The sequence below is a fragment of the Ochotona curzoniae genome, unplaced genomic scaffold (assembly GCF_017591425.1).
Source record: "Ochotona curzoniae isolate NIBS_2020 unplaced genomic scaffold, NIBS_Ocur_1.0 contig_4501, whole genome shotgun sequence".
NCBI classification, from domain to species: Eukaryota; Metazoa; Chordata; class Mammalia; order Lagomorpha; family Ochotonidae; genus Ochotona; species Ochotona curzoniae.
Window position 1 is genome coordinate 1534954 of NW_024466307.1, and position 26776 is coordinate 1561729.

At 54.7% G+C, this 26776-nt stretch overlaps 1 protein-coding gene across 1 annotated transcript; it reads right to left on the minus strand.

The window, feature by feature from the left end:
• On the minus strand, positions 1–26548 carry DMGDH (dimethylglycine dehydrogenase). The gene is made up of 16 exons (XM_040985854.1): positions 26544–26548; positions 24997–25171; positions 23258–23356; positions 21861–22025; positions 19628–19832; positions 17245–17493; positions 15211–15409; positions 13535–13704; positions 13039–13192; positions 11319–11484; positions 10780–10910; positions 9538–9755; positions 8459–8616; positions 6586–6645; positions 3065–3199; positions 1–216 (listed from the first exon to the last, which is right to left on the minus strand). The coding sequence occupies exons 1-16, from the start codon at positions 26546–26548 to the stop codon at positions 1–3; spliced, it is 2505 nt and encodes an 834-aa protein (XP_040841788.1).
• Positions 26549–26776: the final 228 nt, after the last annotated feature.

Below are 26776 nucleotides of genomic sequence, written 5' to 3' on the forward strand. Positions count from 1 at the left end.
TCAGCCCATGCTCTTCCCGCCCTGCTTCTGCCGCCGGCTCCTGACGGGCTCCGGCAGCACCAGCGGCTCCTGTGTGACAATCGCGGGGTAGTTCTGGCCCAGCAGCTCCACCTCCACCTGCTGGCCCACCGAGGCCAGCGCCACAGGGACGTAGGCGAAGGCCAGGCTCTTGCCGATGCCATAGCTGTAGCCCCCGGATGTCGTGTTGCCGACCACCTGGAAGACAAGAGCCATGAGCCTGGGCACCTGTGCTCCGCCTGGCTGCGAGCTGCAGGGACCCTGGGGATGGCGCCGCACCCAGAGGGCTGGCAGGCAAGCCTGGGAACTGGGAAAGTGGCCTTGCAGAACGTGCAGCAGGGCACACACCTGTGCTCCTCCACAACTTCCTCTTCTGAGTAAGGCACACTTGGGGGCATAATTTTTGGCATTGTTTTGCTCAGTTTCCTACCTGGAGATATGGTAACAGAAGGATGGAATATCTCAATTTTAAACTTAACATTTTCCCCTTCTTGGGGTGGGCGTTCCAACCCCTCCCTGGTGCCCAGCTTCCTGCTGACGTACCCTGGGAGGCAGCAGGGGGGCTCAGGAGCCAGGTCCTTGCCACCCACAGGAGAGGTGGCTGGCTTCAGTCCTGTTCCAGCCTGTAGGCAACTGGGACCGCACCCTCTCCCAAATAACTAAGCTCTAAACAGATTTTTTTAAAATGTACATGTTTTTCTGTCATCCAACTAGCAGGACAATACTAGATAACGGGCAGAAGCCAGAGACCCACATGCAGAGTTGGTCATGGCCCCTGTTGGGTGAACTTCTGACCCTCAGAGCCAGTGAAGTGCACATCCGTGTGAGAGCACGCTAGCGGTGTGCAGTGTGCAATCCTGAGGATGGACGCGGGCCTGTGCCACGTGCCTGTCCCTCATCCCTCATCGCTACATGCACTCTCTGACCGCCAGAACTCAGCTCTTGGCTCCTTCCACAGGGATACAACACCGCAGCAAATCAAGTACTGCCTTTCAGAACTTCCTGGATTTTTTTTCTAAAAGATGTTTTGCCTCATGGTTGGTTGAATCAGCAGGTGTAGAACCACAGAAGGTCAGGTACAATTGCTGGTGACTGTTTAGCACTTAGGGGAATGCTGCTAGCTCTACCAGCCCTGGCACGGCATGGCACGGCACAGCTCAGAGCCTCCGGGCACCAGCCAGCACGGCCAGCTATGTAGGATGCTGCTCCATATGCCTGTGGGCGTGAATCAACCCAGTGGCCATGCTGCTGCCTGGGCAGAGAGCACATGGAGATGCCAGCACAGTCCCCTGGTACAGACTCCTGCTCCAGGCCCCCTAACGACCTCTACGAAACCGCACACCAGGAGCTCCCATGTGACCTCTGAGCTCACCCTGGCCAGGACGGCAAATGAAAACAACGGCCTTGAGAAGCTCATCGGCTGAAGCGTCCCTGGCAGGTCACTGGCTGCCTGGGCAGGACACGCAACTTTCCCCTTTCCCTTCCAGTCAGAGCAGGGACTTGGGATGAGGGACACAGAGGCCCAGGATACTTGGTCATTCCCTGACACCTCCCCCAGCCCTCCCCAGTCCCAGTGTCCCAGGAGACTCACTGCACAGGCACCTGCCTCAGCCACCCACAGGAATGAGTGCTACCGGCTCCTGGATTAAAGACAGATTAACCTAGAGACCAAAGCAGAATCCTAGCAGAACGCAAAGCACCTCTGAAAATGAGCTCCATTTCTGTGGGGAGTACAGAAGGCATGGGGAGGTGTCATGGCTGGAGGAAAGGCAATTAGTCGAGAACCAGCTGTGACCCCATCGGATGGCTGCATCTCCCTGAGGCCCAGACACCAGAGCTGATCACCAGTGCAAAGCGTGTCAACTGTGGGCACATTTGAAACCGGAGGAAGAATGCAGATTAAGCAAAGGGTCTGAATCAGAGATAGGGAGAAGAAAGAGGAAGTGAGGAGGTGAGGAAATTCCAACAGAAGAGCAGTGCAGGCTGGCAGGGAGGGCAGCCCAGGCACCCAGTGAGAGCCTCGTGGGGTCTGACCTGGTCCACTGCTACTCACACGTGCCAGGATGGAGGGCTGGGGAACATGACAAGTTCTGGAGTGACTGCCAGGCATCAAGGAGGGGCAGAGAAAGAACATACTGCAGGACTCAGCAAGGCCTTGGAGGAAAGGTCAGAAACTCAGCGTCCAGTGCCCCAACAGGGCAGCTCATGCCAGTGCCACACCCCCTGCTTGGGGCGTCCAGTGCCCCCAGCAAGGCAGCTCAAGCCAGTGCCACACCCCCTCCTTGGGGCGGTGCAGTGCGATCGAGGCCGTCGGCGGGGGTTAGCCATGCATGGAGTCTGCCCCTCCTCAGCCCATGCTTGTGTTTCCTCAGCAAGCTGAGGCCTGACATGGCACCACCTGTCTCCCCACCTATCACTAAAGAGACAGTGAAAGCAAACGCAGAGGTGCTGCAGCTGGCTGGGAAGGGTGGTGGCTTGGGTCCGGATCATGTCCAGGACACTCACAGCAGTCACCTGCTCAGATGAGCCCCAAAGGGGCCCAGCAACTGCCTGTCTGTGTAGCCAAACGCCAAGGCATCCTGGGGTGTACTGTCACAGAGAGGAGAGGAGACACCGACGCCCGAGGAGGTGGCTGACTGCCCCTGGCGTCACTGAGCAGACACGGCACAGTGCAATCTGCAGAGCGAGCAGCAAAGACCCCTGCTCCAAGCACCCCGGGGCTGCGGCCTCTCCCTGTACCTGTGAGGGCTCCACCCGCCATGCCTGCACGTGTGTGCGTCTGCTGGTCTGCAGAAGGGCCTCCTTCCCAAAGGTTCAGGCGCTCTGTGGAACTCAATGCAACCAACGGGTCCTTTTACTCCCCTAACCAACACCTTCCTCACTGCCGGCAGGGTTGCCAGCTTTAGACAGAGCACACAGGATGTCATGTCTTCCTCTCCGTTAACTGTCAAGTGAGAAGTCCCGCCAATAAATAAGTAGTCACGCACTCGGGCAGAGCTTGCTGCAGGAACCGTGTGGCCCGGCAGCAGGGACCCGCAGCACTCACCTTGCCCTTGTACCAGATGCTCTCATTTCCCTCTGGATCAACGTCGTCCGTGGCCAAGGTGAGGCAGACCAGTCTCCGTTTCAGCCCCGTGGCTTTAATCTGTTTCAGGGCGTGCTTTCCTGTGAAGTCTGCAGGCTGCGGCAGAGCGAGATAATGATGATGAATGAATGCTCAGACGCTGTGACAAGGTTAGAGACACAAGCGTCAAAATTTGTCATTGCCATTTTCTCACCAATTACATATCAAATAAAAACACAGATTGGATCAAACGTCCAGAGAAATCCTTAGTCCTCTGGTGACAGGATCAGCCGTCTATTCCTTCAGAACAGTTTAAACCCAAAGGGATGACGGTTCTGCCAGCACCACCTGGGCAGAAAGGCACCACTCTGTTGGGCCTGCGGAATTCATCTGGGGGAAGGATCCCAAAGAAAGTCACAGCAAACCCAAGATTAGAAAGGTGGAAACTCATTCACTGGAGTGAACTGCAGTCACTGGACCTGCCGGCCTGCACAGGAGCCAGGGCTGGGAGTGGATCTGACAGGGGCTACAGAGAGCACGCACCATGGTCATGAGACCAGGCCGGGGTACCTGCCAGCCTGCACGGGAGCCGGGGCTGGGGGTGGGTAGGTAGTGTGTGTGCAGGGACTGCAGGGCCAGATGGCAGTACCTGCTGTGGAGGAGGAGAGCACAGAATGGCATGGGGGAAGGGGAGGAGACAGCCACCGGTGGCTTGGCATCACCAAGCAGCCTGCGTTCTCATTTCACTTTGATCTCAGACACATCAGGACCCCTGATCTTAGAGATCAGAGCCGTGGGTGTGTTGTTCGGCCTCAGCACACACGTTGTATAACTTGTTGCTGATTCCTGTGCAAAGAAGCCCTCAGTTTCTCAGAGTGAAGATGAGGACACGGAGGCTCTAGCCGTGGGCACTGAGTGGAAATTCTCTAGCCCATGAGAGGGATGCGTTGCCTGAGTCAGAAAGTCCTGTCGGGCCTCGGAAATGGAAGCAATGAGGTGGAAAAGCTGAAAATACTGATCCTGCGTGTTTTCTGGTCACAATGACTCTGAGTCTACAAGTCCCAACCTCTTCAACTCCACCAGACAACCCAGACAGGGTGACAGCTGGAAAGCCTCCGCCAGACTGTGTGAACACAGCTGGCCAGTACCAGGCACCGGGGGGGGGGGGGGGGGACGGGATGACATCTGGGTTCTTGAGGAAAGGGGGTGGGGGAACCTGGGTGCAACAGACTGTATAATACGAGAGCAAGGGAAAATGGGTGAGAGGGATGCTGGAACTCTGTACTCCCTCACGATTTTGCTTTGTACACTTGAAACTGTTCTAAAGTAAAGTGTGCATTCAAAGAAAAAAGGAACTGCAGCCATGGCAAATACCTTGCTATCCTTACTTTCTTTAAAGGTTTATTTATTTGAAAGAGTTAGAAATCTAGCACCCCCTGGTTCACTCATCAGATGACTCCAGTGTGAGGGACCATCCTCCACTGTCCCTGCCACTGGCTGTCCTGGAAGAGGAGCGACTGGGACAACGGGATACTGAGCATCAGGCAGCGGCTTTATCCCGCTGTACCACAGTGCCAGCCCCCAACCTTGCTTTCTCTACAAGGAGCCTCGCTGTGGTTGACAAAGGCTGGCAGGTCACTCCAGATGGCTCTCCCCACGGCTGGCAAAGGTCTCAGGCCCAGGCCCAAGCTGGGGCCAACGCCGCATGTGCGGGGCTGGCAGCAAGCCAGGTGTTGATCTGTCTGCCCTGGAATGGTTCACCATTAGAGAGTCAGTTACATCTTGAAGGCTTTGCCCTTTCTGAAAGTCCTGGAAGGAATTTTCTATTGCGCCCTGCCCTCTGGATAGGCAGGGATGGCTCAGAGCCAGACAGAACACAGACCCACGGCTCCAGGAAGTCTTGGGGGAGGGTGACCTCTGTCCCCTGTGTGCTCCCTGAGGATAAAAGGCCCAATGTCTTACAGACAAACTGAGGGAGAAGGCCCAGCAAGATGTCTCGATGGCAAAATCTTCCCGTTGCATGCTCCAGGATCCCATATGGGTTCTGGCTTATGTCCTGGCTGCTGCACTTCCTATCCAGCTCCCTGCTTGTGACCTGGGAAAGCAGTCGAGGATGGCCCAAAGCCTTGGGACCCTGCCTTTAGACAGGAGAACTGGAAGAAGCTCCTGGCTCCTGGCTTTGGATCGGCTCAGCTTCAGCTACTGCAGCCACTTGGGGACTGAACCAGTAGACAGACAATCTTACCCTCGCCAATATAAACAATGTTTATTCCGTACACACACACAGGGCAAAATGCAAACACACACCTGCCGTAGCATGGGTGTGAGCTGCACACCGGGGGTCGTGGGGACAAGGACACCGGCAGCACGCCAAAGTGGGGCTGGGCAGCACCAGCAGCCAGAGTCAGCCACAGCTGCACGGAGGAAGTGGCTGGCACTGAGCTTGCAAAGATGGGGAGCCTCCAGCACAAAACTGCAATGTGTATACCTGTCAAAAGATTTATGTCTACACTACATCCAAACTTTAAAAACTCACCAACAAGCTGGGTAAGAGATTTGGCCAGATCCTTCAACAAGGAGTGGTAGTACATGAAGTTACCACCTGCGACACTGGCATCCCACACAGTCATGTGTCCGAGTTGCCTAGCTCCTGATGCAGCTCTGTGGACGGCCGGGGACAGCAGCAGATGGCCCAAGGGCGTGGACCCCTGCCACCTACACGGGAGGTTCAGATGAAACTCCTCGGCTCTGGCTTCAGCCCTGCCCTGACCACTGCAGCCATCGGGCGTGAACCAGCTAGTGAAAGATGTGTGCATGTGACTCTGAAATTGACTTATTATTATTATCATTTAATTGGAAAGGCAGATTCACAAAGACTAGAAGAAACAGAGGGCAGGACTGGGGCTGAGGGCAGTTCAGATTGGCCCTCAGGGAGAGCTCCCTGACACCCAGGTTTGCTGCCTGAGTCCCAGAGACCCCCGCCTGGCAGGTCTGCGTGGGCCTGAGAGCTTCCCAGAGGCCCACACTTGGGGAACCATGGCACAGAGGAGATTCCCTGAAAACGTTACTGTCCATCATGATTCCTGGGGCCCACATCCCACTGGCTTTTCTATGTAGGAGTACGTCCGCACCTACATGCATGGACCTAACCGGCAGGTGGATCAGCTGAGCAAGGCCGCTCTGGGCTGTGAGTCTCCAGGGAGAACCAGGGAGGTGGCACCACCCCGACCCCGGGAGTCAGGACAGCACCCACAGTTCCTGCAAGACGGCGGAAAGCTGCTACCTCACCCTGACAAATCTTCTTCTTGGAATTTAGAGCCCCAGATTCTGCTCTCCAAAATCAACCAGCACTCTTGAGAACACTTTGATCCAAGTTGACACATGAGTACCATGGAGTGTCCATTTATGCTCAGCTCACTTCTCCGGAGGTCACGCTCAGGTTGTCATGAAGCCACAACACATTCTAACGAAGCACTTCCAGCACCCTTCGGATGTAAACCTACCTTGTCCAGCTTGATGAAATACTCCAGCCCAGCTTCCAAAGGATTTGTATCACAGTTCATCTAAAAGGAAAGCACACATCACTTGCACCCAGTGTCTTCTGAGGCAAGAAAACACTACCATGGTCTTTGAGATTCAGACTCTGGATTAGACCAGTTATGGTGTGGTGTGGGCGCTAAAACAGGTCTTTAATCCAACATTCGAGCGCGGCCTTTCAGCAAACACCGTCAAGGGCACATGGTTAATTTAGAAGCCCCCCCCTTTTTAACCAGCACCTCGAGGGGGTAGCACTTGGTGTACCTTCCAGAAATAGCCCTCCGTAGTCTTATGTAATAACTTTACATAAGTGGGTTTGGGAACATTATGTAATTTACTGATTCTACAATTAGCAAAAAAAAAAAAAAAAAAAAAAAAAAAGAGCTCAAGAAGGAAAGGCAGGCGGTAGAACAGGAACGGCTTCTCGAGGGTTCAGAAAAGGGAAGCATGGACACTGCGCTCAGACCCCGCAGACACGCTGGGGCCTCTGGCCTGTCCACCGAGCCGGGCTTAGCTGGGACTTGGCAATGCACTTCAACTGAATAGTTTTCATCTCTGTATTTTGTTGTTCTCTTTTGCTCCAAGGGAACGGGTTTAACTCCCTAAAAAAATGGTCAGACTTTCAAAGACAACACAGTATTTTGCATAATCCCAGAAAATATAAATTTGTTTTGCATAATAGGAAATTCGGTCTCATGTCTCTTAATTTGATCTACTCTCAATTTTCATCTGTTCACTTGAAAAGTTTCAGAATTTCTTGAAAGTTAAAAAAAAAAAAGTCTGGAGACTGCCGAGGGTTGCAGTGTCACTAGAGGGCGCGCTCGCACTGCCGGAGCCAGCGGGACTGGCCAGGGGCCGAGTTCTGACCCCAAAGCCAGCCCTGGCCTTCTTCCCTGCACAGTGTGGCCCTCTGCTGCTGAGCCTCCAATGGGGTTCACTGTGGCAGACACCCGGAACTTTGACAGATTATCCAGTGCTGGAAGGAGGGGGCATGTAAACGTTGCATTGACAGGAACACAGACATTCTGGAAAGTTCACTGCATGTGCCTTGTAAGTAAACCCGCAGTCCCCACTCTGGAGCCTTTTCTTTTTTCTTAATCACTGTCCCTCATCTCAGCTCTCAGGCCTGAGGTCACTACTGTCTTTCAGGGAAACGACCTGATCTGACCGTGTGAGCAGGCCACAGAGCCAGCTGTGCTGCAGATGAGAGCCGATCCGATGACAGCCCAGGCCGGTTCATGGAGACCTTGGCCAAGTGGGAAGACAGCAGGCATGAGAGAAGGCTGTACAGACCTCCAGGCAGAGTGCTGGGAGGAACTCAGGGCACAGTTCAGCCTGGTGGTTCAGACGCTCATCAGGGGGCCCTGTCACTTGGGGTTGTCTGTGTCTAACCCCAGCTTCCCACAGTGGGGCTCAAGCAAGGGGGTTTCTGCCCACCCACAGGAGACCTGGGTGACGTTGCCAGCCAAGCCCAGGCTGATGCGGGCATTTGGGGAGTTGCCCTATGGATGGAGGCAGCCCTCTCCTCCTCTTCCCCACCCCCCCCACCAACAAAGGAAGCAGGGAGGGAAGGAGGAAGGAGTGGCAGAGAAAAGCCACAGCTGGTCACACTGGGCAGTCACTCTGCCCACAGCATGAGCATCATAACAACAGGTGTAAGAGCAGGAGAAGATGGGGGGTACACGGGACAGGGAGTGAGGAGGCGTCTGAAGGCGCACTCCCCCCGCCCCACAGGGCAGAGGCAGGGTAGCTGAGGAGTGCACGGGGAGGGGGAGAGATCTGAAGGGGCACTCCGTCCCTGTGGGGCAGGAGCAGAGGCCTGGGAACGCTGCAGCCTACCTCTGAGCCCCAGGCGCGGAAAGCCTTCTCCAGCCGCAGGGCATTCAGGGCGAATGTCCCGAAGTTGTCAATGGCCTCCTCCTGGCCGGCATCCATGATGGCGTGATAGAGGGCTGAGGACTCCTCCCGCCGGTGGAACAGCTCCCAGCCCAGCTCACCTGCACACACACACAGGGGTGCTGAGCCCACACATCTGCAGTGGCACAAGTCCACTCAGGCAGCAGCATGTGCTTGGCTTCGAAAGGGCCAGCTTGCAGCAAGCTGTCCTAGCACCCACCTCCCATGCCCCAGCCCCATGGGTGTGAGTGTGTGTAGGTGAGTGTGCATGGCTGAGTGTGTCAGTATGCACAGCTAAGTGTGAGTGTGCATGGCTGAGTGGGGTGTGTGTAGGTGAGTGTGTATGGCCGAGTGTGAGTGTGTGTAGGTGAGTGTGCATAGCCGAGTGAGTGTGTGTAGGTGAGTGTGGTGTGTAGGTGAGTGTGCATGGCTGAGTGTGAGTGTCAGTATGCAAGGCTGAGTGTGAGTGTGCACAGCTGAGTGTGGTGTGTGTAGGTGAGTGTGCATGGCCAAGTGAGTGTGCACGGCTGAGTGTGGTGTGTGTAGGTGAGTGTGCATGGCCGAGTGAGTGTGCATGGCTGAGTGTGGTGTGTGTAGGTGAGTGTGCATGGCCGAGTGAGTGTGCACAGCTGAGTGTGGTGTGTGTAGGTGAGTGTGCATGGCCGAGTGTGCATGGCTGAGTGTGGTGTGTGTAGGTGAGTGTGCATGGCTGAGTGTGCATGGCTGAGTGTGGTGTGTGTAGGTGAGTGTGCATGGCCGAGTGAGTGTGCACGGCTGAGTGTGGTGTGTGTAGGTGAGTGTGCATGGCCGAGTGAGTGTGCACGGCTGAGTGTGGTGTGTGTAGGTGAGTGTGCACAGCTGAGTGTGGTGTGTGTGTAGGTGAGTGTGCATGGCTGAGTGTGAGTAGGCATGAGTTGCATGAAGGGCATGTGACCAGCCATCCGTTTCCTTGCACGTACACATCTCTGGTAGTAGTACAGAGCACACATCTCTCTCAGTTCAGCCTTGCTTCCGGTTCTTACCAGTGTAAGAGATCCTAATGGCCGTCACAGGAATGCCAGCGACCTGGAGCTGCCTGCTCTGGAGGAACTTGAAGGCGTCCTCGCTGAGATCCTCCACCGTCAGTTTCTGCAGGACCTGCCTGGCCAGAGGCCCGGCCACGCCCAGGACCCCCAGCTCCTCGGTGAGGTTGTGGATTTGCACATCATAGCCACCTCTGACCACCGCTTCTTCCATCCATCTGCACTCAAGTCACAAGCACCGTGTTAGACACAGCTGCCAAGAGGCACTCCGCTGATACCGACTCCCTGTCTGGAAGGACCAGAGTCCCCAGGTGCATGACACGCAGATACATGGTTCTGAACACCAAGGATGCCCTGGGCTGAGCTGCCAGTGGTCTCCGAATCACCCACCTGGGAGCCCTGGGGTGATCTCCCACAGAACAGAGGAGCCTCCTCCTTAGACACTCTCTGCATGGGATTACTTTCAATGGTGACAGTTTTATTGCATCTAAACCACTGATTCCATCTCTAGAACCCAACTTCAAGCCAGTGTTTTCCAACACCTCTACACAGGAGGCCCACCTGCACAGCCACAGATCAACAATGGATCTGCCACTAGACACAGGACATCATAAGGAAAAGATGACAGCTCGTGCTGGCCTCCTTGGCTTCAGGGCTGGCTGATACTCCATCAAGTCATGCCTACAGCTGTGCACACCCACTGTGACACACTCGTCTGGACTCGCACTCCATGGAGGACTAAGGGCTGGCACGAGGCTCAGCTTTGCAGGTCAGCTGCTGTGCTGGGGCCACAGGGCACCAAGCACCTCCCAGGGGGAGCCCGCCCCAGAAGAGGGTTGAGTGAAGGGGTCACCTGTGCCATGAGAGTCGCAGAGGCAGACTGGCCATTGTGACCGGCCTCAGCCACACCTCAGGGTCCGAACCTACAAATGGGGACAATATACAACCTGCAAGGCTCAAAGAAGATGGGTTGGGACATGGCGTAAGAGAGATGGCACGTCGTGATGCCTACCCAGTGGGAACCGGCAGGACCGGACGCACTTAATCCGCTGCCGGGTTGCCTGCTACAGGAAGCTGGGAGGCGTCCCTTCCATGAAAGCCCTGATGCTTACGTGAGGTGGTCAGATATGAAGGTTAAAGTCATATATTAACTCGAGCCCCGGTGAGAGGAAGCTCCTCAGTGTAAAGCAGTGGTTGTGCACAAGTGCAAGGTGGAGGTCCCGCCCCAGGGCAGACCCTCACCTGAGGTCGTGAAGCTCTGACCCGGAACCAGTCACCAGCAGAAACTCCCCAGGGGCCTGGTGGGAGACTGTCAGTTCGGCATACACCCGGCCTCTTGGTGTCAGCATGTGACTTATGTTGGTGAAACCCACCTAGGCAGAAGCAGGCAGAGCCCCTCAGCACCGAAGCAACATCTTGTGCCCCTTCTAGCACACGTGGGAGAACTGCGGTGCTGACCCGAGAACCGCCCGGCACGCACTGCGGCTAGCAGCTTCACACCCAGGCTGCGCGCCTGTTCTCAACTCAGTCTCTTAGACTATTGTGGGAGTGATGCTCTGCTTCATGGCATCCAGTGTTAACTTCCTGTTGACATAGTTCAGCAAAGTCCCAAGCCCTGAATGACAATTCAGTGGACAGAGTGTGACCCTGCACACAGGCTCACGTGTCCCTGCGTTCTGATTCTCACAGACATCAGCCGGTGAACTAAAATAACATGGGTTTATGGGGAAAACAAGGGGCTGGACAATCGATGGGTCAGAATTCCGACCTCGTCCGCTTACCTTGGGGATGATGTTAGCAAACAGGTGGTCCAGCAGTGTGACGGAGTCCGGGCCTTTGACGCTGAACTTGCCGAAGGGCGACAGGTCGATCACCCCTACTCTTTGCATAACCTGTTTGTACTCACAGCCTACAGACTCAAACCAATTGGTGCGCCTGAAACTCGGCCTGCAACACAATGTTATACAATTTTTGCTTACTTTCAAGAAACGAAGGACCAAGGATATTTTGATCAACTCCAGTCATCTGGAAAATTCTATGGTGTGAGGGGTGAGGTGGTGGGTAGGGGAGGTGAATTCTGAAATTTTGTGCTGCGGTTTGGACGTGTGTGTTGGACACTGAGCTTTCCACGTCCCTCCTCTGCCCCTTGGACCCACTTCCCGGTGAGTGAAGCACTAATTAACCAAAGGAGGCAGAACGCGAAGTTTCCTGAGCTTGGATGTGAGGCACTCTGTGCTGGTCACGCCTGGGTGCACCCCGTGGGCACTGGGCACCACTTGGAAGCCACCAGAGGTGGGCTTCATGAATTCAGAGTATCTGGGAAGGAGAGCCATCTAACTCGTGCTTCTCAAATGTCAGTCTGGGAATATAGTCACCTGCATTTGTTAATGTCCAGGTTCGAAAGCCCTGTGCCTGGGCTGGGGCCCCAGGGTGCATTCTAACAGGCTCCCAGGCGGTGCCCACGCAGGTGGTGCCCACGCAGGTGGTGCCCACGCAGGCAGTGCCCACGCTCGCAGCAGTGCAGACCTAGGCCTATAACTTCCTTTTCAGAGCACAGTGTTGGTTCATGTCAGGCCTGGGCATGGACAGAGCTCTCCCAACATTACAAAGTACCTCTCTCCTTTACAAAGTCGATGCCCAACACAGCCCTGCAGCTGGGCAGCTGGGGCCAAGTCTACACGGATAATCACTAAAATGGCAGAAAAAACAGGCCAGCTCAGGCATTCCAAAATGGGGAAGAGAGCCATCTAAGACAAAAGAAAGTACTGTCTGACCACTCAGGCGGCTAGAACTGCAGCCTGCAGAGCCTGGCACTCCTGAGCTACACTGTCTAGCATAGAGATGTGGCCTTCCGGCAGGCATCAAACCTGTTTAACAAAGCAAAGCAGCAGCCTGAAATTAATGTAACTCCTTCCAGATTTCCTAAGTGTCTTCTCTTGGTGTCTGGACTTATGAGAAGGGCATGGCCACCGCTAACACCCAAGGGCAACTTTGGCATGCAGTGTGGGGCTCACAGGAAGCTCTGGCGCTATGAAGCACTAACATCTCTCCCCTTTAACAGCATTAGCACCTCACCCCACGGCTAGGAAGTGCCTTTCAACAGAACTGTCTGGAAGGCAGTCACAGGGAGAGACAAGCTGGGCATGTCAAGCAGGAGGGGCGCTGCTGGTCTAGCTACAGGCCACGCAGGACAGCGGCACCTGGTCTAGCTACAGGCCACGCAGGACAGCGGCACCTGGTCTAGCTACAGGCCACGCAGGACAGTGGCACCTGGTCTAGCTGCAGGCCACACAGGACAGCGGCACCTAGCTACAGGCCACACAGGACAGTGGCAGCTGGCCTAGGCTGCTGCTCCAATGAGAAGAGGACTCCTGTGAGAAGGGGCTTCAACTACTGGGATGGGAGGAGCCATGCATGGGGCAGGGGGCGGTGCTTCCCTGCCACCCCTCCCTCTGCCTGCCAGCCTCTTCCCTGGGCAGGCTGCAGCCCTGGCCCACGTACCTGTACTGGGTGTCCTGGCCAGCTCTGTAGAACCAATGTGGCTGCTCCCAGCCTGCGTGGAAGCCCATGGAGCACTTGGACCGCAGGATGTCGTACAGGCCGCTGACGCGCTGCGTCGGCCGCCCAGCAAAGCGCTCCTCTTTAGGATAGCCGACTGCAGGGGAGAGCAGGCAGGGTCAGCAGCAGCCCACAGCAGTGCCATGGTGCCATGGTGCCATGCAGGGACTCAGCAAATAGGAAACCTGAGGTTCAGGGGCACATTGTGCATGAATGCTTTAGGTCTGGCACAAAGCTGCCATGTCCACTGACCGGCACAGGGTGAAGAAGAACCCACACTTCATCAATAGTATCCAAGATCACCTTGGCACTGCACAGCAGGCCCCAGTGTGCACACACACACACGCACGCACATACACACACACACACACACCCCTTAGGGTTCCTCCCCACAGACATCCAAGCAACAACAGGATGGTCTGCCAGGCCTGCCCCTCACCCACGTTGTTGAAGCCATAGGACTCCCTGGCTTTGGCCTCGGTGTACTGAGGGGTGGTCCAGCTGCCGTAGCGATTGGGGTCCAATTCTATCAGATCGAAAGGAGGCTCCCCGTGCAGGATCCACTCGCTGAGGAACTTCCCGACGCCGCCAGCATGGATGATGCCATAGCTTCCAGACACAGAGACAGGCAGGCACCCTGTCACTACCACTGAAACACGCCTGGGTAACTTGCAGGGCCCCAGCTCCACGGCATGCACAGAGAACATGGTCCTACCCTATGCACCGTTCCTAAAACCCACACATTCAGCACCCAGACTCAAGCTGCTGGTTTGCTTGTCCCCTGAAGACAGAAACCCATGCAAATGAACTCCTGGCTGGTGTGGGGCTGGCAGGCAGGAAAGGCGGCCACTTAGTGGGATAACCGATTCCTGTAGAGTGGCCAGGCCAGGGCACACTCACCTCAGCTCTGCCCCTCATGGTGAGCTCACTGTGGAGCAACAGGGACATGTTCCTAGCAGCATTCAGGCCACTAAGGCACTGTCCAGGGAAGACTGGGGACAGGAGCACTGGACCCCAAATTCTGCGAATCGGTCACTTAATGGGAAAGGTCCTTGTTTCCTTTTCCAAGTGAGATGATAAGGGAATATATTACCCTCCCTCCAACCCAGCCTCCACGGGACACGGTGAGCGGCCAGGTCACCCGCACACTGCCCCAGCCTCCACGGGACACGGTGAGCGGCCAGGTCACCTGCACACCGCCCCAGCCTCCACGGGACACGGTGAGCGGCCAGGTCACCTGCACACCGCCCCACCGCTCCAAAGGTGATTCTGGTCTCCACCATGTGCACAGTACCCACTGGCCCTCATCTACTAATTACTTTTGGGGGTGCATTTCTCTGTGCTTTAAGTCAAAGCAGCAGCCATGAAGCTGAATGAACAGAGTGGGAAGGAAACTAGCTAAGGAGTTCCATCAGCAGACATCCCAACAAGAAAGCCCAGTGCCTCCAAGCTCAGCAGCTGAGCAGCGAGAGCCGGAAGTTCTAAGAAGCTGGGGAGGCCTCAGCCGGCACTGGATATGCTGACTTTTCCCACAAGAAGACACCACTGTGCTATTTTTGAAGAACAAACGTGAAACTTGTTACGAACGGTACTTCCTTAGGAGGTCAGAGGGCAGTGATGAACACTTCCTGCAGCCACGCATGGACAAAGGCAGGGTCAGAGAAGGCCACCCTGACCAGCAGAACAAACGGTCAGCTCCAACGGGGAAGAAAGAATTCAGGGCCGTGATACAAGAGCATTTGACATCCTGGGGCAAACAGCAGAAATGAAACGTCACAGCCCCCCAAGGAGTGAACAGGAAGCAGTCACACTGGACAAGCATATGCTATGGTGACACACACTCGAAGGACCTTCACCACAGGGCGTCATGAAAACCAGGGCAATGTGATCAAGCTGAGCATACTCAGCTTCAAAAAGGACCCAAACAGAAATGACAGAAAATATAGAAAGTTCCAGAAAGCCACAGAGTTCTAAGTGTGACCCTTTAAGGGCTACACCACAGCCGGTGTCTAGCACGTGTACTCCTTACACTATTCCTTGGCTGTGTCCCCCGTGGTCCTACCTGCACCTGCTAACACCAGACCCAGACACACACGGAGTCCCAGGGGCGCTTACCCAAAGCCCACGGCCACCCAATAGTTGCGGACCCCTTGGTGGGGCCCCACCATGGGCAGGATGTCAGGCGTATAGGTGATGGGGCCGTTGACCACATTGACGATGTCGGCCTGCTTCAGGGCCGGGATCATCTCCATGGCCATTTCCAGGTGCTTTGCCAGCCGGTCCAGGTCAGCCTCAAAGAGCTCCTTCCCGAAACCTGGAGAGACGGCAGGGTAGGGGCACCATGGCGTGTGGACAGGGGCATTCTGAGTGATGAGAGAGGCCAGAGAGTGGTCACATTTGTGTTTACATGTCTAAACTCTCACGACATCACCGCCCTTGAAACAAAAGCAGGTGAGCTCATTGTTTCCAGTTACTAGAGCATACAAATGGATGCCTCCTGATTCCATTGTTTTATCCGAAAGTCCTTAAAAAAAAAAAAACAGCCTACAACTTGGTTTGCCAAGACAGCTCTTTACCCCTGAATTAATTAATCCTAAGAGCCTGCTTCACCCCCTGCAAGGTGGGAGCACACAGGAGCTCACAGTGTCTCCAGGATGCGGAGAGCAGGGAACCCCACCTCAGGGCTGAGGGTCAGGGGTTGGGGCCCTTCCACTGTCCCTGCAAGAATGGCACAGAGGCCTCCCTCTGCCAGCTCCCTCCCACAGCCAGGGGCTGCGTGCTGGGACAAGAGGCAGGGTCTCAGGGCACAATCATCCAAGAGCCACCGTGGGTTCTGATGAGCTTCCGAAGGCCTCCCCACCACCAGGGGCTTCCACAGAGGTGCAGCCAGCCTCCCCTGTGTGGTGGGCCAGCTGCACGGAGGTCCATAGCTGGGATGGCTGAAACCCAACAGCTGCTTGGAGGAGCGGCAACCAGGGCCAGACAGACAGCAAAACCACAGCCCAGAGTCAGGCCCTTTCACGGGAAGATCGCTCCATGGCCTCCTCTCGGAGCAACAGGGTGGAGGGGCACAGTCCTTCCTGAGGCAAGAATGAAAGCGTGATCCTAGAAGGCACCACTTGGGGCTGTTCTCTGCTTCCCCATGATGTTTCAGAGGCTGAGCCGTCTCCTTGCTCTGGTCCTGCAGGGTGATGCTGGGCTTCCAGCATCCCCAATGGGAGAGCCCAGGAAGACCTCTAAAGCTCCTCCTTGGCGACGCGCGTCCTGAGAGACAGCGACCACCCTGCCACACCTACCCTGCCACACCTACCCGGGACCTCAGATGCTCCTGGTTTCAACCTGGCTGTTGTGAGCATCTGGGGAGGGAACCAGCAGAGGGGTCTTTCAAACAAAAAGTGTTTCCCAGAAGACAAAAGCAGACCCAGCTCCAGCAAGACTTGAGGGAGAAGCTGTAGCGCCTCCCACATGAGCCCGGGGCAGGGGAGGTTGAGCCTTCCCTCCTGTCCCCTACGCTGTGCCAGCCCCTGCAGCTTCACCCCTGCCTGTCACACCTGTCTGCTTCCCCCATGGCAGCACCATTGCAGCTTTATGCAAACCCTGAGACCAGAGTGGGGAGACACAGGTCGGTGGGAAGTTGGCGCTGGCAGGCCCCACGCCCCACCTGTTGCACACACCTTCATGCTCCCACAGTGACTCCTGCCGCTGCCCCTCCTTCCTCATCCCTGCCGTGACTGTTCAAAGCGGCTCATCTCCAGCATCCCAGGAATCTACCTGCCTGGGATCCGGGGACTGTCTTTACTGTTGGTCCCAGCCATGGAGGGTCTGACCAAAATGGACTTTTTAACAAGACCAAAATGATAACAGCAGTAATCATCACCATCATAAAGACGGACTTCTTTTTATTTTTTTGAAATTCAGAGAGACCATCCATCTGCTGGTTCCCTCCACAAACAGTCACATCAGCCAAGGCTGGATCAGGCTGGGGTCCAGAGCCGGGAAGCTGATCCTCCCATGTGGCTGTAAGGGCCCACACACTCAGGCTTCCCAGCTGTGTCAGTGCGGAGCAGCCATGACAAGAATCAGCACCCAGACGGGATGCTGGCCCTGCGGTCAGTCACCCTCGGCGCACGGCACGCGCCGTGAACCCACCTGGAGGGACTCCGCTGGTGACCCAGGTGTCCTGAAGTTTCATTTTCTCCTGGCTTTCGTACGGGCCCAGCAGGAGGCCGTCCCGTTCCTGCCGGACGTAGTAAGACCCTTCCAGGTCCCGGAGCACGGCGAGCTCTCGTTTCAGAGCCTTCACCTCAGGGATGGTGGCCGTGACGAGGTACTGATGCTGGACAGGGATGAGAGGGTGCTGCAGGCCGATCATCTTGCCCACTTCGCGTGCCCAGAACCCTTCAATAGAACATTCCAGAATGTCACCACTTGTACAGGGCAAGCAAGGGTCTGCTGACATGGATGCAGCAAGTTTTACTAAAATAAAACATTCGTGGGGCTTAAGTAGTCACAGCAGAGTCTGAGGAGCAGCCAAACAAAGCCACACGCTTTGTCTGCAAACTAGAATGGGGGAAGAAGAGACAAAAGACCCTTGGCATTGCCCAGAATGCTGAAGATACCTGTGACGCCCTTCCTTGCTGCCTCCAGGGAGCCCATGGTGAAGCCGGCAGTGGTGCACGCGGGATGTGATACCACCTGACCCTTAGGTGGGTTGCTTTGTTGAGGGGCTTCCGCCTGCTTGCCTGTTTGGTAATAATCCGAGTGACCACAGAACCCTGCTTACGTCACTGCCTTAGCAGTCACATGCTCTCTAGTGCCACCATTTCTGTTTCTTTATTTCTCAGAGTCTAAGGGGCTGCTCTGTGTGTATGTGTGTGTTTGCATGTCTCTCTTTCTCATTCAGCCACAATTACTGATTCTGAGCTAGCCTGGGACCCCGGGCCATTACTCTTGATGCCAAAGCTGATGTCTGTTAAACACCCTGGTGCCACCCTGGCGTTCCTCTGTTTTATGTTGGCCTGGCAGCTACATTGCTCCTCCTTGTAAAGTGACCCCAGCCACCTCCTGGAAAAGCCAGAGCTTCAACCTGCAGGCAGCTGAGCTGTGTGTTGGTCATTTGATAATTCAGGCATGTGTTTCATTCCTACTATTAGAAAGACATACATTGCCATGCCAGAACTGTGTAGGAACATACAGTAAAATCGCATGTTCTAGTTATGCATACTAGAGCAGTTGTAAAAAAAGAAGTTAAAAACAAAAAACAAAAAACCTAATGGCTAAAGTCCTTTCCTTTAATGCACCAGCATCCCATATGAGCACCAGTTCTAATCCTGGCGGCCCTGCTTCCCGTCCAGCTCCCTGCTTGTGGCCTGGGAAAGCAGTCGAGGACGGCCCAAAGCCTTGGGACCCTGCACCCGCGTGGGAGACCTGGAGGAGGCTCCAGACTCCTGGCTTTGGATCAGATCGGCACAGCTTCAGCCTTTGTGGCCTCTTGGGGAGTGAACCATCGGACAGAGGATCTTCCTCTCTGTCTCTCCTCTTCTCTGTATATCTGATTTTCCAAAACAAACAAAAAAACCTACTTATTCAAATCATCGCAGTCTCCTCAGTCTACTTGCTTTAATTAAAAGCATAAATTGAAAAAAAAATCCGTCTTATTCAAATGCATTTATAAATTTTTCAGTTCAGCTACTGACTTATTTACTGTAGCCTTAAAATAAAAGTGAGATATTTGCATAAGCATATAGAACTATATGACTGCCCCTGCCTAAACAACTTCTATCATGCAGTGCCTTATAGTGTTGGTGCCTGCTGGTCAAGGCCGCCTAACTGTCTACCTCCTCTATATGTCTAGTCAGTTAATGCAAGCCAGCCAAGATTACACGTCAGCCACGCTGGACCATTTTCCTCCCTCCAGCACCAAGGGCCAATGCAGGAGGCCAGCGAGGAGGAGCCATTTTACATCAGGCACTGTCTCCCAGGTGACAAAGAAAACACCAGTGCAAGTGAGCTCCTTGGCAAGGAACAGGAATGGGCCAAGGCTTCACTACTTTAGGAGGCTAAACTATAACCAAACAGCCTGAACAAAAGATCGTGAAATACATTAGCGAACACTCTGGAAAGCAAAGGTTAAGCATGTTTCTGCCAGCGTCCAAAGTAATCAGACATGGGTGAGAAAAGACGCAGGTGACCAAAGCCACTCCAGCAAAGCAAGCTGAGGACAAGAAGGAAAATCAGCAATGAAGAGAGTGGACACAGGAAGGGAAATACACATAGTTTGGATATAAATAAATATCTGGACAAGAAAGAGAGGAGAGAGGCGTCACACTGAAGCTACGTGACAGCTGGAGATGCAGACTGGCTCACGTGTTGGTCTCCCAGGAAGGTGGAGGCTTGCCACCATGGCGTTATTGAGCTGACTGCAGGAGAGCTCCGACAGGCTCAAGTGGAGGCCACCCGGCGCCTGAAGCCAGAGTCAAGTCCAGCTGGGCCCGACGAGGCCGTGCCCGCACAGGCCCCCGGGGGAACTCACCTGCGGCATTGACGACGCGCTTGGCCTTCACCGAGCCCTGAGGAGTTTCCACGTCCCACAAACCATCAGATCTCAGTGTCAGCGAAGTTACCGGGGCAGGGTACTTCAAAAGGGCCCCGTACTTCCTGGCCCCAGCGGCCAGGGCCATGGTCAGCGAGTATGGGTCGATGTGACCATCTCCGGGGTTATAGAGGCCAGCCAACACCTGCGCCGGACACAGAAGGACCGGCGTTAGCACAGCCCCGCCTCCTCCCGGCCCTCCTGCAGCAGGGACAGAAGTACTACTGCTTTCCAGGGGTCTCAGCAGCTGCTCTACCAGTGGACTTACAAGTTCTGGTCCATGGAAATGGAAATGCAGGTAAAGCTATCACATGGCAGCTTCCACAAAACATTTTTATGTCTTAAAAACTTCCATTTACATATTTATTGGAAAGAGAAAGAGCAACAGAGAGAGGGAGACAGAGATCTTCCAGCCTCTCTCCTCAGATGGCCACAGCAGCCAGGGCTGAGCCAGGCTGAAGCTGGGAGTTCCACTGTGGTCTCCTACCTGGCTAACAGGGACCCAAGGACTTGGATCATCCTGTGGAGCTGGATGGGAAGAACAGCCTACACATGGGATGCTGCTGTTGCAGGCAGAAGCTTTACCTGTCAGACCCCCACTCACCACTGGACCAAGACAGCGGCTTGTACCCTCCACCCACCCCAAGTCCCTCTCTCTGTCCAGCTGCCTGGAATGCACGTGGAGCTCTGGCAGCCACGTTGGCACAGGAGTGGCAGTCACACCCTGGTGTCGACAGCCATCATCTGGAAGGGACTGATGTTACACTCAGACGAACGGTATCATGGAGACTAGCATACCAGGAAGTGAAGATAAGTTGCAGTATGCAGTCCAGAGAGGGAGAACCAAGCCCAGAGAGGGAGACCCAGGCCCAGAGAGGGAGAACCAAGCCCAGAGAGGGAGAACCAAGCCCAGAGAGGGAGAACCAGGCCCAGAGAGGGAGAACCAAGCCCAGAGAGGGAGAACCAGGCCCAGAGAGGGAGACCCAGGCCCAGAGAGGGAGAACCAGGCCCAGAGAGGGAGATCCAGACCCAGAGAGGGAGATCCAGGCCCAGAGAGGGAGACCCAGACCCAGAGAGGGAGAACCAGACCCAGAGAGGGAGAACCAGGCCCAGAGAGGGAGAACCAGACCCAGAGAGGGAGACCCAGGCCCAGAGAGGGAGATCCAGACCCAGAGAGGGAGATCCAGACCCAGAGAGGGAGACCCAGACCCAGAGAGGGAGAACCAGACCCAGAGAGGGAGACCCAGGCCCAGAGAGAGAGAACCAGACCCAGAGAGGGAGAACCAAGCCCAGAGAGGGAGACCCAGGCCCAGAGAGGGAGACCCAGGCCCAGAGAGGGAGATCCAGGCCCAGAGAGGGAGAACCAGACCCAGAGAGGGAGAACCAGGCCCAGAGAGGGAGATCCAGACCCAGAGAGGGAGATCCAGACCCAGAGAGGGAGACCCAGGCCCAGAGAGGCAGACCGCAGTCTGGCCCAGAGTCGTGAGGGTGGCATAGTGAGCTACCAGCTGGCATGTGTGGGCCCACGTGGCGTCACTGACCTCCATTTTTAAATGGACACAGGGTTTTGCTGTTTATTCTCTGGAGATGCTGCATGGAAACCCCTCAGTGTGGGGGCCACAGTAACACAGAGTTACTGAACGCGCTTCCTCAGGGGCCAGCACTGTGCACAGCACGCTGGGCCACCACCGGTAACACCAGTATCACCCAGTTGGAGATGGGGCAGCTCCACTTCCAATCCAGCCCCTGCTTACGGCCTGGGGAAGGCAGCCCCTGTACCCACAAGGAGAGCTGGAGGGAGCCCCAAACTTCTGCATTCAGCCTGGCCCAGCCCCAGCCATTGAGGCCAATTGGGCAGGGAACCAGTGCATGGGTAATCTCTCTCTCTCTCTCCCTCCTTCTCCTGCCCCCATGTCACCCTGGCTTTCCAATAAATACATCCTTGAAAAATAAAGAAAATGCTTTCTCAGTTGCCAGTGGTGGGAAGTTCACAGATTTCCATTTCCCTTTCACATTTCATTTAACAAATACAACAGCCCAAGTCCGACTTAAATCACCCAACGCCGCCGCCCAGGATGGGTGCCCAAAGGCTTTCCCGTGTGGATGAGCATCTTAGTGCTTTTCACATCTCAGGGCAAGCCTCCACGCAGTGACCAGGCCCTGGGGTCAATACCTTGTCCATGTTGAGTAAAGGGAACATCTCCTGGACCTTCTCGGGCCCAATGATGTACTGCTCTGTCGCATGCCAGCCGTTGCGTGTCATCTGATACTTAAACTCATCCACCCTCACAGGCGTTGTGGCGATGCGGACGCTGCCGGGCTGGTGGAATCCTACGGCCTGTGCAAACAGGAGCACAGCAGTGAGCCAGGATGGGGACAAGGCAGGTGTATGGGAGGAAGCAGAGATGACAGCTTCTGTGAAGTTGTATTTGGCCAGCAAGTTCCTCCCCAGGCTCTAGGTACGCTGCTGTGAGCAAAGCAAGTCAAAAGTGTTCCTGGGGACCGGCACGATTGCATAGTGGTTAAAGTCCTTGCCTTGTACGTGCCAGGATCCCATATGGGCACTGGTTCTAATCCCGGCACCCCGCTTCCCATCCAGCTCCCTGCTTGTGGCCTGGGAAAGCAGTCAGGGATGGCCCAAAGTCTTGGGACCCTGCACTCGCATGGGAGACCTGAAAGAGCTCCTGGCTCCTGGCTTCGGATTGGCTCAGCTCCAGCTGTTGCGGCCGCTTGAGGAGTGAACCTTCGGACAGAGGATCTTCCTCTCTGTCTCTCCTCCTCTCTGTATATCTGCCTTTCCAATTAAAAAAAAAAAATGTGTTCCTGGTGCACAGGTGCAAATGGAGCTCAGCGTGTGACCACGGTCACACGGGTGGGTGGGCATTTGCATAGTGGAACAGAGAAGGAGAAAGGGTTTGAGGAGCCCAGTGCTATGATGCTGACACGAAGCCTGCACGGAACTACGCCCACATCTGATGCTGCAGGGCCACCTGCAGTTGGCCAAGCCCTTGGCAGGGCCCGGGGGTGCAGGGACAAGGATGCTGCCCTCTGCACTTGAGGCAACCTGCAGGGCTGTGCACATAAGCTCCAGGAGTGGACTGGGGAAGGCATCTGGGGGAGAAGATGTTGCTTCAGACAGAGGAGGCAGCAAAGCAAAACCCAGGAAAAAAAAGCACAATGAAAAACTGACACACGAGAACCCAGTACACTGGAGCAGGCCTGCAGCCTTCCGTCCTGCAAGGCCAGCGGGACCAGCTGGTGGCACCGGGCAATGGCCATCACAAGAAGCACACGGGCAGCCTTCAGTCTCAGCCTGTGAGAGCCTGGAGTGGGAGCAGGTGCAGGAGTGTACTTAAGAGGGACAAAGTAAAAGGGCTGGGACTTGAGCAACATCGTCATTCTTCTCAGAAACTAAACTACCTCCAGCAAACTCAACCTATTTCTGTGCCACATTCGCCATGGTGTGTGCCACGGACACCACCCTACACATGTCAAAATCCGTCAGAATCCTCACACATGCTCCACAGCCTGACCCTGCCCTCTAGACTGCTGTGTGTGAGAGGCACTCACCTGCCCAGTCTCTTCTTCAAGTGTCTCATAAAGCTTGATGCTGTCATAATGTATTTTCTTCAAATTTATTCCAGGATGAAAGTAAGTGGTTAAACCTGCCTTGAAGGTGAGGGAGGAAAGGAAATAGTGAGAACATTAACATGCTCAAACCATTGCTACTCTTCCCTTTAAGCAACAATAATAAAGTCACAGTGCAGGAAAGGCTCGTCCGGAGAGAGAGAACCGAGATTTAGATTCGAGGCCTGGGGACACAAAGGGACTTGGGAAGCTTGTGGAAAACAGAATTAAGAGGTAAGTGTATTTTAGTGCAAAAAAAGAATCTTGAAAGCCATACAGTTTTCACATAATCCACCAGCTTCTAAGATTACTCGCATGAATGGATTTCAGACTTTTTTTTCTGTATAAAAATTAGCTTATCTAATTGTATTTTCCCCAGGCAGCATGCGTGGGAATGGTACTCAGGCTGGCCAAATGCCCCTAAAACTGAAGACCCTGGAGCAGCAAAGGGTCCCCTGACCCAACTCCCTGTCTCTGCACCTGCAGACTTCCAGAAGGGCCTTGTAGGTAGGCCTTGGTGATGAGGCAGAGCTGCCGGAGCTTCCTGTGTTGGATGAGCACACAGATGGTACACCACCACATGCTGAATGAACCTGGATGAACTGTAGAATGCAGAGAAGCTGTGTCGGAACCTTTCTGCCCACTGCTGGCTGGTGCCAGGGCCCGTCTGGACCACGAGTTCTTAACTGTTGCACACACCCAGTTCTCTCTGGTGACAGTGTCTGCGCCCTCGTGGGGCAGCTACTTCTGCACCTCGGGGAGCTCCCAGGAACACAGTCTGATTGAAGTCAAACAGACCTGTGTAGTAGCAGTCCAGCAGTGGCAGGCACCCGATCTCAGAAACACCCACCAAAGTCTGTCTGGTCACCTGCTGGGGACCACCAGGAAGTCCTGCCGTCCACACTGCATGGTTCCCTGCTTCCCGCATGGCTAGGAGGAGTCAGTGCCCTTGTGTGGGTGACAGGTGCGTGGCTCCCTGCTCTAAAGCTGCTACTGCATCCTGTCAGCCCAGTGCACCTGCTCTCATAGGTCCCCAGTCAGAGAGGCCAGTGTCCCTCACTTCCACTGCTTGCCCCTACCACCTGCTCTGCTGGCAGCACACAGACCACCTGCTCTGCTGGCAGCACACAGAGACTAAACTGTAAGCAGGGACTTTTATCTTTCACTCTATCTTTGTTGCAGCCTGGGGCTTCCACAGCAGTAGTTGTACTGTCACTGCAGTGTCACTCCTTGCATGGCACTGCTCATGTACGTGCAGGTCTCACAGCATGTAAGGAAGGTGCAATGCTTTTCTCTCCTGCGACTTTACCAAGAACACATACAGTAAGAAGTCTAACAGAAGAAAACACATCCTTTGGGATTTTGGAGTCCTTTTGGGGTCAGCTCACTTTCATAAATGCAGCAATCACATCCAGGGTTTGTGATAAGAGGTGGGCATTCTGATTGGTGTCTAAGGCACCACGTGCAGAGGATCTGAGTTAGGAATCTATTGAACCCAGCTGCACATCCTGGGAGGCAGCAGGTGGTGGCTCAAGTGACTGGGTGTCTGCCACCCACAGGGCAAGAGTGGATGAGTGTCCAGCTCCTCGCTCTGGGCAGGGCTGTGAAGCAGCAGACGGGTGTGAACCTGCACCGCTCACAGTGCTGTGCAGAGAGACCGTGTCAAACGCAAAGCTGCTTACTGCGTGCCAGGTGGAGCCGGCCGTGAGCTCCGACTTCTCCAGCAGGACCACGTCCCTCATGCCTGCCTTGGCCAGGTGGTAGGCCAGGCTCACCCCCACGCAGCCCCCTCCAATGATCACCGTTTCGGCTCGGTCCTTCCATGTTGTTTCTGCAGGGGAAGCTGGATGTTTCTCCCTGCAAGACAGATCATGTTGTGCCTGATGACTTAGCTCAGCTGTGGTGGCTTTAGTTAGGCACAAGAGGGAAGCTTCCTGCTACCTGCTCCCCTGAGATCTGCATGGCGCTGATGGAACAGCTGGGGCTTCTCTGTGACCACTCGAGGCTTGCACCTTGCACAGCTGACCTGCGGGCTGCCCTGGAAACCTCCTGAAAGTAGGCTCCAGGTGTGACTCACCCCTGGGGCTGCCCCTGCTCAGGGCGTACATCTGCACACGTGCGGCAAACGACACCCATTGGTAACTGCCATGGCTGCCTCCCAGCCCCCTGTGTCCTACACAGAGCCCACAAAGAATGCATTTCTAGAAAAAGTGATGCTTGCGGGCATGGTGGACTGGTCCATTACTGCTTTCTTGTCTCGTCAGGTCTTGTCCTGAGTCCCTGCCATGAACAGGGCTCTGCGTGGCATCCCTTGCTCTTGGCAGCATATAACCTGGCAGGGGACAGGAGATAGGAGATAGAACCAAGGGAGCAGCCAGCACAAGCCTGACCGTGGCTGTGCAGGAGGGATTAAGTCCACCAGAGGAGCCATGCAGGAAGTTGCTGCTGTCCTGGGTAGAACTAGGGAGGACAGAAGGACACTGCTCCTGCCGGAGGTCCAAGGAAGCCCTTGACTCTCAATAGCTCTGAGGTTCACTGCTGTGTGCTGAGCCCCTGGGACTGGGGGGCGGGGACACGGTAGATACTGCCCCGTGCCTTGGTGAATAATACACTTCTGACTGCTAATGTCTCACGTTTCCTTCTTTCCTGATCTCATCCCTTAATTATGTGTACGTCTGCATCCAAAACTCACCATGCGAATTACTAAGCATTCAGGGATGACTCCCATACTATATTTTAGTAACACATGAGTCTAAAAATTGCAATTTTGAGGGAGAGTGTTAAAACATAGGGAAAAAACCAGAAACTTTCCCTAAATTTAATACAATGATGCCACCTGTTTATTATTACTCTGCTTGCAGGGAGGTCGTGTGCTTATCTGAGGTATAATATTGCTAACCAGTCCTGATATTTGAATCTCATCTGCCTCCATTTCTATCAACTATAGGATATGTCTTCCTTATTGGCTAAACTGACTTGGGGGCTGATTTTCTTCTTCTTTTCTTACAAAAATTGCAAGAATTGTACAAGGAACTCTCAGAATACTTAAAGGGAAATGGTATTTTAAATTTATTCTCAAATACAGAGCAAAAAGGAGAGCCAGAGAGCTCTTGCATCTTCTGGTTCACTCCCCACGTGGCCGCAGTGGCCAGAGCTGGGCTGGTCCAGAGCCAGGAGCCTGGACCTTCTTCCAGGTTTCCCACATGGATGCAGGGACCCAGTGACTTACGCCATCCTCCATGTTTTCCCAAGTCATTAGCAAGCAACTGGATTGGAAGTGGAGTAGCAGGGACTTGAATTGGCGCCCACATAGGATGTCAGCACCACAAGCATATGTTTAGCCTACTGTGCCATGATGCTGGCCTCAATAAATTTATTCTCAAATGACATGGACACAGCTTGTACTTATTTGAGCCCTTTAGAGTGGTGACAATCACACTTCAAGAAGATCTTCGGGGTATG